The 14,340-nt window shown below is 35.2% G+C and overlaps 1 protein-coding gene across 4 annotated transcripts in view; it reads right to left on the reverse strand.

Moving 5' to 3' along the window:
• ZCWPW2 (zinc finger CW-type and PWWP domain containing 2) overlaps positions 1-14,340 on the reverse strand; it is a 152,497-nt gene that overhangs the window by 53,163 nt on the left and 84,994 nt on the right. For all 4 annotated transcript variants that reach the window (XM_081245815.1, XM_081245817.1, XM_081245816.1 and 1 more), the window contains exon 4: positions 783-897. In XM_081245815.1, the coding sequence (XP_081101941.1) occupies positions 783-897 (115 nt within the window). The remainder of the gene's footprint in view (positions 1-782; positions 898-14,340) is intronic.

Consider the following 14,340-nt stretch of genomic DNA (forward strand, 5'->3'; position numbering starts at 1 on the left):
TCACTCTTACTTTAAAATTCAGTTAGCACCAAAGACCAGATCCTCCCATAGAATAATCTGTTTTAGAACTTTAGGTGGATAAAATGAGAAGGGGCCTCGTAAGATAAAAAAATTCTTATGATCACTAAGCAGAAAAATTTTTTAATATATTTGTTAATTGAAAAATCATTTCCATGCAACTATTACATTCTTTTTAGAGTTAAAAATGTGTTCTACCTGCTATATGTCTTATGATCAATTCATTAAAAAAGCTATTCATAAACCATAATATTTATGATTCAAGAGAACTTTCCTTGAAAACGACTTGAAATATTATATTTTTTCACCTAATTAAAAAAGTTGAAGATTATTTTTCTATCTCTGCCTTGAATTTATTTAAAAATAAAACATTTTGAAAAATACTTTGTTCTGAAATAATATAGCACATCCAAGTAAAAGTTTCAATCCAGGAATATATTTTAAAGCCATGGCTTCTAATTTTGAAATACATGCTTTGAAATACACAAGAGGACCTATGTAGAAAGGCTAAGAACAAAGATGACAGAGTGCTAATTAAAACACCTACATTTAAATAGAGTGCATGTTTATTCATGGAAAATAGTTTCAGAGGGCAAAAATGCATACTATGAACCAATATAAGAATGATTTTTCACTGGACAAAGATATACTATTTTCCTATGAAAAGGAGAGAGAAATTTTAAAATGTGCAAACATATTTTGGAAAGCATGCACCTGAATAAATCCTTATTTTGAGGTGGTAAAGAATAAAAAATCACATGTACCCTGTTTTGATAGGCAGCACCTTTCCAGTCTTTGCTCATGAGAGTATCCATAGAGGAGGTATGCTTCTTGTAGTGCACTTTTATACCACTTCTTTTTATTCGTACATTTTCCTGGCTAATGAAAGACAGAAAAAATAATAAGATTCATGTTTAAGCATATAATTTTGTTTTAACATCGACTTGATTTAGCTGTTGAGCTGGAACTAAATCTTAAGCATTGTACAATATATTCCTTAGATTTTGTTATCTAATTATTATTTTATTAGTATTTTGGAATATAGCAAAGTTGTGGAAATTTTGCATGTTAATAGCCAGAAGGGTCAGAGTCTTAATTCACTAAGATAATATTTTTATATGATTTATCTCATATTTAGAAAGTTACAAAAAGTTAAGACCACCAGTGTAACAAAGTAGTGAATATTAATCTATTTTATCAGAATAATGTTGATTCCCTTTTAAGTAACATAGCAATGATAATGAAGCGATGAAAACTGAAAAGCCTAGTTTTTTATTGTAGTAAATAAAATTAATTCCATTCACATCTAATAAATGACTGTTTTCAGGCATAGTAAGCGCTCAATAAATGTTATTCTACTTGAATACGGTACTTTTTCTAAATGTTTATTTCGTTGTTTTTTTTTTTTAGTTCTCTTTTATTTTTTAAACTTTTTGTTTTATATTGGAGTACAGTTGATTAACAATGTTGTGTTAGTTTCAGGTGTACAACAAAGTGATTCAGTTATACATATACATGCATCTATTCTTTTTCAAATTCTTTTCCCAATTAGGTTGTTACAGAATATTGAGCAGAGTTCCCTGTGCTATACAGTTGGTCCTTGTTGGTTATCCACTTTAAATATAGCAGTGTGTACATGTCAATCCCAAATTCCCTAACTATCCCTCCCCCCCACCTTCCCCCGGTAACCATAAGTTCATTCTCTAAGTCTGTGAATTTGTTTCTGTTTTGTAAATAAGATCATTTTTATCATATTATCTGGCCCAGTAATTTTGCCAATGTTATTTTAGAGCTTGCCCCAAAAAGGTTTTTATAATGTTTATAAATGTTACAATTTATAAAACACATGCCACCATTTTCTTTTTGAAAACTTCACCATCAAAAAGAATACAGGTGTTACACTGCATGTGGTCCTGGACACTAATTTATCTGGCATAAAAGCAATGAAAAAAACTTATCAAACAAAAACCTAGTTTTGTATACAGAATATTTAAATTTCATTTATTATTTCTTAGGAAAAAGAAAAGATAGGTGGATACAATTCAATAAACATTAGAAAATTTAAACTAATTTAAGAATATCTAAGCTAACATTTACAGATTTAAGACATTTCTGCAACTCAAATGTTATAATGATGCTAAGAATTAATGGGTAGTGAAAAATCACCTGTAAGCTGTTATAGCACTAAACAACTGAAGTTAAGGAAATTTCTTGAGGAAAACCAATGTGATACATTGCTAAAATAAACTGGCAAGTTTGGGGAACTAAAAAGCATTTTTTAAACCTGTGTCTCTGAATCTTTAAGAATTTATCAGTATGTATGTGCCACCTAGTGGTAGTAATACAATTAAACATCTTCTAAAGAACTCAAAAAGTTAAAGACTCTTAACTTTATAAAGAATTTTGAATTCCAGAATAAGGCTCAGCTATGCATTGTATTTTTTTCCAAGTAGTTTGTTCTTTAATTGAAGTGACTCTAAAAGTGTAGAATGTGACTCCCTATCCATCCCTAGTACTGAGTGTTTCTCCCCAAGACACCCAATATTACCAGTTTCTTTCACAGTCTTCCAGAGACACGGTATGTACCTACAGGCATTTACATCATTTAAATATCTGCTTTTACAGACTGCTATGAATTGTTATATACTTTGAGTTTTTCTATTTGTATTTCAGATTGCTTCATCTATGGATTTATTCAACATATTCTAGACCCTTGGGATCAATCACTGAAGAAAACAGACAAAGCTTACATTCTAACCAGTGAAACAGACAATCCACAATAAGCATAACAAATAAGTTAAGGCTACAGTTTAAGAGGTTATAAATACTATGTAATAAAGAAAAGATGAGGCAATAAAGTGGTCAGGGTAACTGTCATTGAAAAAGTGACAACTGAGTGAAGACCTAAAGGAGGTCAAGGAGTTAGCCCTGTAGATGTCCAAGGAAAGAGCACTGCAGGCAGAGAAAAAAGGCTTTAAGATGGGAGAAAACAAGTTTATTCAAGAGGCATCAAAGAAGGGAAGGTGGTTGTGGGTGAATGAGCAAGTGAGTGAGTAATAGGGAATGATGTCCAATAAATTAACAGGTGCCAGGTCATGGAGGTCCTTGCAGGCCATTGTAGGGATTTGGGCTTTTACTCTGAGTGAAACAGGAGCCATTACAGAGTTCTGAGCAGAAGAATAACACTTGATTTGATTTAACATTTTATAACAATCACTCTGCTTGCTTTGATGAGAACAGATTATACAAAGGCAAGTGCAGATGTGGATGACTGGTTACTGCAATCATCCAGGCAAGAAATAATGGTGGTATAGATCAGGTCATAGCAGCCACTGTGGTGAAAAGTGGTAGGATTCTGGATATAATCTAAAGGTAGAGCAAAAATCATTTCTTGACCAACTGAAGATTGGTTAAGAGAGAAAAAGAGAGGATGACTCTAAGGCTTTGGGACTGAGCGAGAGGAGGATGTGATTTGCCATCCACTGAGATGGGGAAGGCTGTCAAGGAAGTGAAATGGGGGGGGTGGAGATCAAGAGTTCAGATATGCTGAGTACACATTATGACACCCAAGCGAAGATACCAAGTAGCAGTTTGGTAAGGGAATTCGGGAGAGAGAACTGAACTGCAGATAAAATGTAGGAAACATAGACAGACAGACACACACACACACACACACACACACACGCACACCATATTTAAAGGCAAGAAATTAGATGAGAAAACCAAGGGAATGAGTATATAGATGTATATATATCCAAATACATAGTATGGCATGTACCATTATTTATTTTACGAACACCCTTGTGATGGATTTAAGTTTTTTCAAATATTTTGCAATATGAAACAATGCTGCAATAAAAAAATTTTTGTCTGTATGTCTCTTTACCCATGTGAAAGTGTATTGAAGCATAAATTCCTAAGATGTTGAATGACAGGTTTATACATATTTTAAATTTTGGAAGCTTTTGTGAAATCACTCGAGTGAGGTGGTCAAAATTTACAACGCCATGAACAAATGCTTCCTCACACTCTGGAGAACACTTCCGTTACCAAACTTAGATCTCTGCCAATATTTTTAAGGAAAAGATTGGTATTTCCTTTTTATTATCATTTTCATTTTTTGAATTCTGTAATATGAGCAAGTTTTCATATTTTTTTCCAGCTTTACTGAGATATAATTGACAAATAACTGTGTAAACTTAAGGAGTACTACACAATGACTCGATACACATACACATTGGGAAATGATTACCATATAGGGTTAGTTAACATATCCATTAGCTCACATTAAAACCTTTATTTGTATGTGTGGTGAGAACACTTAAGATCTACTCTCTTAGCAACTTTCAAGTATATAACACAGTAATTAATATTAACTATAGTCACCGTGCTACACATTAGATTCCCTAGAACTTATTCATCAATTTTTCATATTTTAAAAAGCCATTTATATTTTCTTTTCTATGGAATGACTGTTCAAATCCTGTGTTAATATTTATATTGGTTGTTATCTCATTGATTTGTAACAGATTTTTGTATATTAAAAAATGGCCCTTTGCTATATGTATTGAGAATATCTTCTCCTGTTAATAGTTTATCTTTTAGTATGTTTGTATTTTCTTTTTTGTTCATTTAAAATTTTCATCCTTCTAGAACTAATGTGGATGTGAGGTGTGAGGTATAGCTTCTACTTCATTTTTTCCCAAGTAGCTAGCCATTTGTACATACATAATTTATTAACAGTAAAACTTTTCCTTAATTATTTGAATACAACCTTATCATTAACTATTTTCAAGTACTTTTGGACAGTATATTGTTCTATTAATCTGTCAAATAACTGTTAATATCAAACTGCTTTAACTACTAGAGTATTACTATAATTTTATATTTTATAGGTCTAACTCCCTCTTCTATGTTTTATTTTCTTACAAATGTTAGAATTTGACCCTTGAACAACACAGGTTTAAACTTTGCAGCTCCATTTATATGTGGAGTTTTTCACTAAATAGGTACTGCTGTACTACACAATCCACGGTTGGTTAAATCTGTAGGTACAGAACAGGTGAACTTTCATGGCCACTGTAAAATTACTGAAAAGTTACAGGTGGATTTTTGACTGCAAAGGGAGTTGGCATCCCTAACCCCCAGGTTGTTCATGGGGTCAACTGTAGGGGGGTTTTTAAGTCCTTTTTAATGGATGTGGTACATATATACAATAGAATATTACTCAACCATTAAAAAGAATGAAATAATGCCATTTGCAGCAACCTGAATGGATCTAGAGATTATCATATTAAGTGAAGTAAGTCAGACAGAGAAAGACAAATATCATATGATATTGCTTATATGCGGAAACTTAAAAAATGATACAAACGAACTTATTTATAAAACAGAAACAGACTCACAGACTCAGAGAACAAACTTATGGTTGCTCGTTGGGGAAAGCGGGGGATAACAGATTGGGAGTTTGGGATTGACATGTATACACTGCTATATATAAAATAACCAACAAGGACCTACTGTATAGCACAGGGAACTCTGCTCAATACTCTGTAATAACTTAAATAGGAAATGAACTTGAAAAAGAATAGATACATGTATATGTATAACTGAATCACTCTGCTGTACACCTGAAACAACACAACATTGTTAATCAACTATACTCCAATAGAAAATTTAAAAAATAAAAATAAGTAAAAATTGAGATTGCATTAAAATTAATTTAGGGAGAATGGACATCCTTCCATATGAAATCTTCCAAACCAAGAAGAGGATTATATCTTTCCATTTCCTTAAGTTTTATTTTCTGTCTCTTGGTAGTATTTTAAAGTTTTATTCATATAGATCTTGTACGTGCTCCTTAAACTTACTCCAGAACATTATATATGCTTTGTTGCTATTATAAATGCTATTTATCCCTTCATATTTTCACATTTGTTACTGCTTTAGAGTAATTTTACAACTGCCACATAACTGAATCTCCCTATTGTTTGTAACAGTTCTTCTGTTGTTTATAATAGTTTTATTTATAATAGTTTTCCCATTTGAGTTCTACAAGTTTTCCAGGTAAACAATAATAACAAAACAAAACACAGACAAGCTTTTAAATATACCTGTTTAAGAAAGAAATCTTCAAGGCAGCTCTGTAACAGACTTCCAAGGAGCTAAAAGCTTATGAAGTCAAGGATTAAGATCAATGACTTCAGATAAGACTACAGGAAGGGCTGGGCATTCTTCAAGTTCCAGTAAATTCTTTGATCTCAAGAGAGAATATCAGGGACTTCCCTGGTGGTCCAGTGGTTAAGAATCCATCTTGCAATGCAGGGGACGCTGTTCTATCCCTGGTCGGGGAACTAAGATCCCACATGCTGCAGAGCAACTAAGCCTGCGTGTGGCAACTACAGAGCCCACGGGCTCTGGAGCCTGCATGCCACAACTAGAGAGCCCACGTGCTCTGGACCCTGCGCGCCACAACTAGAGAGCCTGCGTACCCCAAGTAATGAGCCCGTGTGCTCTGGAGCCCGCGTTCACGACTAGAGAGAACCCCACGCACCACAACTAGAGAGGAGCCCCTGCTCTGCAAAGAAGAGCCCACGTGCTGCAAAGATCCTGCATGCCGTAACTAAGACCTGACACAGCCAAAAAAATAATGATAAAATAAACAAATTTTTTTTTTAAAAAGAGGGAATATCATATCTTTCATTATGTTTACATTGCTTTGGCAACTTGAATTTTCTCAATCAGTTTTATTAAATTTAGGGTGGAGGGGGAAAATAATCATCATAGAAAGAGAAGGAAGACATATAGTCTAAAAATTTGTGTGAATTTATGAGCATAAATAAGATAATTCTTGATAGATGTGTTCTTGATAGATGAATAAGCATGTAAATATTTGGAGTAAGGACGAGGTTTGAGACTAAACAGATGGTTAGGCAGGGAAAGATAGTACCCTATGTCTGAGAAAATTCCTAGCTGTATCCAAAACTGAAGTTTGTAAACTACTTTCCTACATGATCTTGTTCCAATCAAGCATCACTGGCTGACTGAGAGCCTCAGCACCATTTTCATATTTCTTAGGGTCTGAGGAGGAGGCTGAATGTCCCTTCTCAGTAACTTCCAACTCACTAAGCATGCTGTGTGCTATCACCATATACTAATACGAAGTGGCACATTCAAAGAAAAGAATACCTATGTATTTGTCCACCCAATAAGGCTAGTAAAAAGAAATCTGCAATCTGGCAGAAATTCATATCATCTGTTGCTTTCTATTTTAAGATTGCTTCTCCACATAAAAATTAATCAAGATATAATCATCTGGAGCTGTAGCAGGATAAGTTTCACTTCTCAAACTCAAATGTGTAAGCAATGTCACATTACCTTCTTTTTGCTAAATAAAACTGAATGTGACAGCCGTTGTCCAACAAGGATAAGAAATTTGATCTTGCCCATTTTTGGGCCACCCCTTACTATCTCTAGGTTCCTGTAAATTGGAAGGGAATAAATGGTGCCCGAAGAGCAAGGACAGATCATTACTCCTCAACCCTTAAGGCTTTCATGAATAACATCTTTGTTCAAGTCCCTTGAAGTCAGGTAATCAAACAGCTTCCTTGCCATGCCTGGTCCAAAGGATCCTTTCCAAGGCTGGGAACCTTGCCAGCGTGGCTTCAACCTCCTGGTGCACCTCGTGCTCTTCTTCTCCAAGGTGCTCCACTCCCCAGGGCACCGGCAGACCTCTGTCCTCTTCCGTGTCTGAGGGAATCTCTTCCCTGACTAGCTGCTCCTGCCTGCCCTGTTCCCATTACTGCCCACCCTCAGGGAACTCAGGTCAAGACAGGTAAGCTCTGCTTTAGATCCCAACAGAAAATGCCCCTGAGACATGAGAACATGAGGGGCCTGACCACTTTTTGGAATAAGTGAAAGGGAAAAATACAATCAAAACAAGAATTATTATCAACCGACCACTGGTATCTGGCTGGCTGTGGGGAAGGATTTCCTAGCGCACAGACTCTGCAGGTGGAGTCTTTCCTCCCCACCCCTGGGAACCCTGCTCCTTCACTCTACCTGCCTATGGCTCTCCCTTCATTTCTCCCCATGGCACTCGTCAACAACTAACATACCATATCTTTTTTAAAAAAATTTACTTGTTAACTATGTGTCTCATCCCACTAATTTAAGTCTCGTGACAGCATTTAAATTTTGTCTGTTTTGATCACTTCAGAGTCTAGAATTGGTAGAAATAATAGGAGCTCAGTAAATGTTTTGGGTATTATAAATAGACATTTTTTATTCAGGGTGGCATGGGGAAAGCCCAGACAGGAAATTGGGGATGAAACTAAAAGGCTGGGCTACAATCCTGAATTATGTTATTATCCCTAGAAAGGTAAAAGAAAAATGTATAAGCATGATGACTATCTAGCATTATAATATGGTGATATTACTACTAAGATGATATTAAACTTCATTTTTTATAAGGATGCAGATCTTTAAAGTACTTCATGAGCCACTGATTTATCCTATGATATTAGAGGCATTTTTTCTTGAAAAAAAAAGTGGGCCTAATTTCAAGTACTTTGAATGTTATGTAAAAAATAGTACTTAATTTTAAAACTAAGTTCAATCAAACGCTTAATATGACCTATTTGGGGGGACAGTAGAGCCTCACTAAAATCCTGTAGGTACAATATAGCATTTACTATCCAAAATTATCAATTCAAATTTTGATTATATAGACATAAAAGTTAGCTGCAAATAAAAGTATTTACAATTCAGAAAATTTATCTTTCAGACATAATGTTGAGCATCTATTAAAATCTGGAAAACTGGAATCATAAGTACCTAGATTGCTTTATTGGGCTTCATAAATTCATTGAAATGGCTTCAAATATTGACAATTACTTTAAGTTATTTCATTACTTTAAGTTATAATATGCCTTTAAAAACTTGGGAAGATTAGTCACAGATTTCATAACCTAAAGAAATACAGAATAATTTTCCTTTGTAATACATCTCTCCTAAATGTTTGAGGATCAACACCACCACCTATTATAAAGTCCTCTGCCTGGGGATTCATGTTGACTGCTGCTATTTATACATTCAAGCTTCCAGTGCACCTCGCTGGCTCTACCCATGACGCACCCTTCTAAATATTTACTATCGGGCCAAAGCTATCGTTTTCACTTAAAGCAATCCAACAGAAGGTTAATCACAAGGCTATCTTGTCTTCCTTAAATTGGATTTCTCCAACAGCAACCAGTAATCTCGACAGTAAGAACATTCCCATTCCTTTGATGCCAACTAGAAGATAGTCACAGCCACCCCTGTGAACCACACACGCCTGGGCTTCCTAACACCTGTCTCCCTTCTCACCTGCTGTCTTTAACACAGGTTCTGCATTATTTAGACAGCTCAAATTATTGAACACTCGAAGCAATAATGCTTTTGAAATCATAAATAGGAATTTGCTTACTCTAACTCAGCAGGATTTTAAGACCAAAATAACTTAGGTCCCCCACTTCCTATACCACTAGAAAGTGTGAACCAGTTAAGTTGACCACCCACCACCCCCCAAAAAAGTTCTAGCTCTGTTTAGTCTGATCCTTTACATCAATTTGAAAGATAATACCAAGAATGCAATGAGCACTAGGAGAGAAATTAGGCAGAAAAGAAAGAATAAGAAAATGTGAGAGTCAAATCTTCACAGTGTGATTCCATTACTTGGCTTGAAACACTGGGAATTACCAATGCCAGGGCCTGAGCATATGCTGAACCTTGATGTGGGGAAGGGGAAGGAAGCCAAGCAGTTTTAGGTAAAACAGCCCCAATGGACAAATCAGAAAAATCACAGGCTACTAGATAAGCTCTTTATTAACCTAGACTTTAACATATGTTTTCTAAGTATTTTGAATATCTAAGTTCTTTTCTTACCAAGATGGATAAACAACCACTGCATGTTGATTTTAAAGACCTAGTCTAACATTTTAGGCTGGTCTGTTATCTCGACTGACATCATTTAGAAAACAATTTTTTTTTTTTTTTTTTTTTTTTGTGGTACGCGGGCCTCTCACTGTTGTGGCCTCTCCCGTTGCAGAGCACAGGCTCCAGATGTGCAGGCCCAGCGGCCATGGCTCACGGGCCTAGCCGCTCCACGGCATGTGGGATCTTCCCGGACTGGGGCACGAACCTGCGTCCCCTGCATCGGCAGGCAGACTCTCAACCACTGCGCCACCAGGGAAGCCCCTAGAAAACAATTTTTATACAACCAATACAGTTGTCATTTAGTGTGTGGACCTGAAACCAGATTTTGAGAGAAGGAGAGAAGGAAAGAGGGCTCCAGATATCACAGCAGGGAGACAATCAGTCACCACCAAAGAGAGACACTAATTAAAGGGACAGGGGAATCTAACATCACAATTTTGCTAAAGATTTGCATGGCTTCTTTAGCACCACAAACTCATAAATACATTCATAAATTTCACAAAGTAAACATAATAATGTATGTTTCATATATCTCTTTTTTAGCTAATTCTAGTAAATCAGAAAATAGGTATTATGGTGAGAAAATATGCTATACAGTGGTTCTTGAGATTCACTGAGGAACTGTAGAGATTCTCAGCACACTCCCCAGTATGCAGGTTCAGGAATATATATTTTTAAAGAGTTCTATGGGAGAATGTGATGATGAGCAAGTTTGGGAACCAAAAACAGAGTAAAACAAAAAAACAAAACAAACCCTGGCATCAATAGTTAACGTTGTTAACTATTAACAACGTTAATAGTAACCAATTACTTCTAAGAGAATTACAAGGGAATGAAATAATAAATACTAGGTTTTAATGACAGCCACGAAGAGGCCCAAAATCTATGGGTGGGAATCAATGCACTAAACATGAAGAGAGCTTTCACGTCTTTGTCCAACTTTGAAAAGCCCTGGTTAAAGGTTAAGTTAATTAATCAAGCTGGCTGAATTAACAACAGGAGACCAATAAGAAGGGCTTTGTGATTTTCCAGTTTATAGATGAGAGCTTATTATGAATTCGGTATGCTTATGAAGATTAGAAACAGATGGTCCAATGTAAGCCTCAAGCAGGCTGACATATAATGTAAAAGCCTGGAGCTTGCAGTCAGAAGACCTGGGCTTCAGTCCCAGTTCTGCTGCTATGTGACCTCAGGCAAGTCACTTAACCTGAGCCCTAACTTTCTTAACAATAAATGAAGATCACATGAGATAGCATATGTAAGACGTACTTTATAAAATGTAAAGCATTTTCAAATGTTGGTTATCAATGTCATAAATGATCAGAATATAAACATTTATCATCTAGTCTCTGCAGTCCAAGAAAATGAGACAGAAACTCTACCTATAATAGGGAGGAGTTGACTGTGTACTTTATGTCCAAAGGAATTCTACTATTAAAGAGTCCATTGTTATTTTTATTTACTAATTTATCCAATGCTTATTTAGTACTAAGTGTCAGGCACAGTTTGAAGCACTTTACAAACAACTTTTTTTACTTCCCAACAAGCTTACAAGGTAGGTACTATGATTATCCTCATTTTACACATAAAGAAACTGAGGCACTGAGTTTAGACATTGCCCAAGTTCATACAGCCAGTAAGTGATAGAGCTGGGATTCATACACAGGCAACCTGCCTCCAGAATTCACGGGCTCAATGACTATAAAATGATATTTCACTAAAAGGCATTCTGTTGCACAAATCTCCAAGATGATGTTATGAAGAGCTTGTAGGTCATTATCATAAGAAATAAATTGTGTTGAAAATGATCAGAAACTACCATCTGGCATTTTCTGTACCAGGTCATAGTTACATTTCTTCGGAAAATTTTTTCTAGGATTATTAATCAGCCGTTAAAAACTTAAATCACCACTGGATATACAGTTAAAATGGTAAATTTTTTGTTACATATATTTTAGCACAATTAAAAAATAAAAAACCTTAATTTTATTTATTGTGTACAGTTTAAAGTATTTTACATATTTTGATTTCAAGTTGTAGAATTTTTATTTTGCAAAACTGAATATTTCATTAAGTCTGCCACAAGAAATTATTTCATTGTTCTGTAAAAGTATTAGTAATATATTGATGAAATAAAGCACAGGAAGCAAGTGAGCACTGGGTCAATAGATAATTTTTAAGGCCCGTGCTTATCTCCAGGGCTGCTGTCTCCCACAGCTCTAGCCAGGCTGCCTACTCCACCTGCGGATGTTAAATAGAAGTGGGAGATGGGTTTATATCAGCCATGTGCTCATTTGCTCTGAGCCTTAAAAACGTCAGGATTGGCTTAAAGGATTTTAAGTAACGGTATGAATGGATATCAAGACCTGAGCCTAAATGACAGTTAACATACTTGGCTGCTATTTTCTACTCCACATTTGCTTGTTTTTTAGGGAATATGTGTTTATGGGAAAACAAATGTCATATTTATTACAGACAGATACTCGGATTCTGTTTAAAAATAGAATCATACAAGCAGGTGGGAGAGCCAGGAGAAGAGGATGGTTAAATATGTGACACAATCAGTTCATATCCTGTGAGCTGAACAAAATGGTGAGGAAGTGGTAATTCTGGAATTTATTTTCAAAGTCAGTTCAATCTGCATTGTTTAGGGTTTTGCCTGAATCACAGACTGTTCCTGGTAATTGGTTAGAAGAAATTTTTTTTTAAAGTGGAGAAATTAAAGAACAGTTAATATATCAATTGTACACTTTCAGTTATATGGCTCTGAGTTTTGGACTTCATCGTTCCCTAATGGAAGAATGTACCAAAAAGTTACTCTGCAACTGTTTACTAATTTAAGAACCTCAACATAGAAGACTCATTATATAAGGAAGCCTTACTCATAAGGGATATGACCCTGAAGGCAATTTAGTGAGCCTTGTATTTTGGCTTAAAGACAATGATCTGACTCTGGTTTCTTTAACAGAAAATAAGCACTTCTAGAAAGTTGAGAAGGTTATATAAGGCTAAATGTTTCTAGGAAAGATTATTGTTGTTCCACTGAGGAGTCAATATGAGAAATCTAGCTGACTTAATACATTTTTCATGCATTTGATGATGGGAAAGGCAGCCACCTGTTCCTTCCTTTATCAACTGAGTAAAGTTGGTCATATTATTTGGATTTGGACTTTTAACTTCAATACAAGTTCAGATATCTAAATTTATAAGAGATTAAGTCGAGAGATGACAGAGGTAAATTCAAGAATTAATTTGGAGCAGCAAAGTCAGCATATACAAATCGAAATCGTAAGTAAATCGAAAAGGCATAAGAGAGATATGGAAAAAAACTGGTTTTATTCAGTTGCCAAGAACTTGAAAGATAATATTTCCTAGTCTCTTCCAAATTCCATCAAAGAAATTTAAAGTATCTTGAGGCATTGCTGATATTAGGGACTATTCATTCACCAAGTACTCAGATTAAGAAGGCTCTAACCTATCTCCTACTTTCAAAAGGTCTTAGCACTTTTGCTTACACTAAACTAGAAAAGCAGGGCAGCAATGGCCACTCAATTTCTGGGAGCAACGTATTGGCTGATAAAAAAAACACTAAAATCATGTCATTTTTCACACATAATCTTAGTCAAAAGAAAATATATTATTATCCACCTGATTGTTATTGGATTTCTTCTTTTTGTTTGTTTGTTTGTTTTTTGGTACTCTCTCCTGTAGATGTGGGTTTCTAGGAAGAGGAAATAAGTAATGTAACTATGTATTTCTCCTGTACTTCCAATGACAGTATGAACTATTACTATTATTATTAAGAGCCTACTATACGACAAGCACTGTGCTAAGTGCTTTACATGTATAATCTCAGTTAAACCTGTAACAACTCTATGAGGCATATACTATCATAACCTCCATTTTAAGATGAGGTGTGTGGAATTTGTAACAGGTAAGTGACTTCCCTCAGGTCAAATGTCTAGTAACTAGCACAGCCAACCTTCAAACCCAAAGAACCTGGCTCTAGAGCCTGCCTTTTTAAATCACTATGACAACTTCACTCTTTTCCTAATACATTACTACAAAAGTTTTCTTGGCAGATTATCCACAAATAGTTCACAGTTATAAAAACATGTTCTAATTCCCTTAAACTTTCTCCAGGCCAAAACTAAAGGATGCTTAGAAAACAAGCAAACAAACAAAAAAATCTTAATCCAATAATACCAAAATTATAGCAAATTTTATACCAAATATAGAATTGGTATGATAAAAATTTGCTGAGAGGTTGGTAGCTATACAGATTATTTGCCAGCAGGAACATGGTACAAAAACACACAGATATATACATATGTACACTTTCTTTTT

Source organism: Mesoplodon bidens (genome assembly GCF_964165515.1).
Source record: "Mesoplodon bidens genome assembly, chromosome: 10".
In the NCBI taxonomy this organism is placed as follows: Eukaryota; Metazoa; Chordata; class Mammalia; order Artiodactyla; family Ziphiidae; genus Mesoplodon; species Mesoplodon bidens.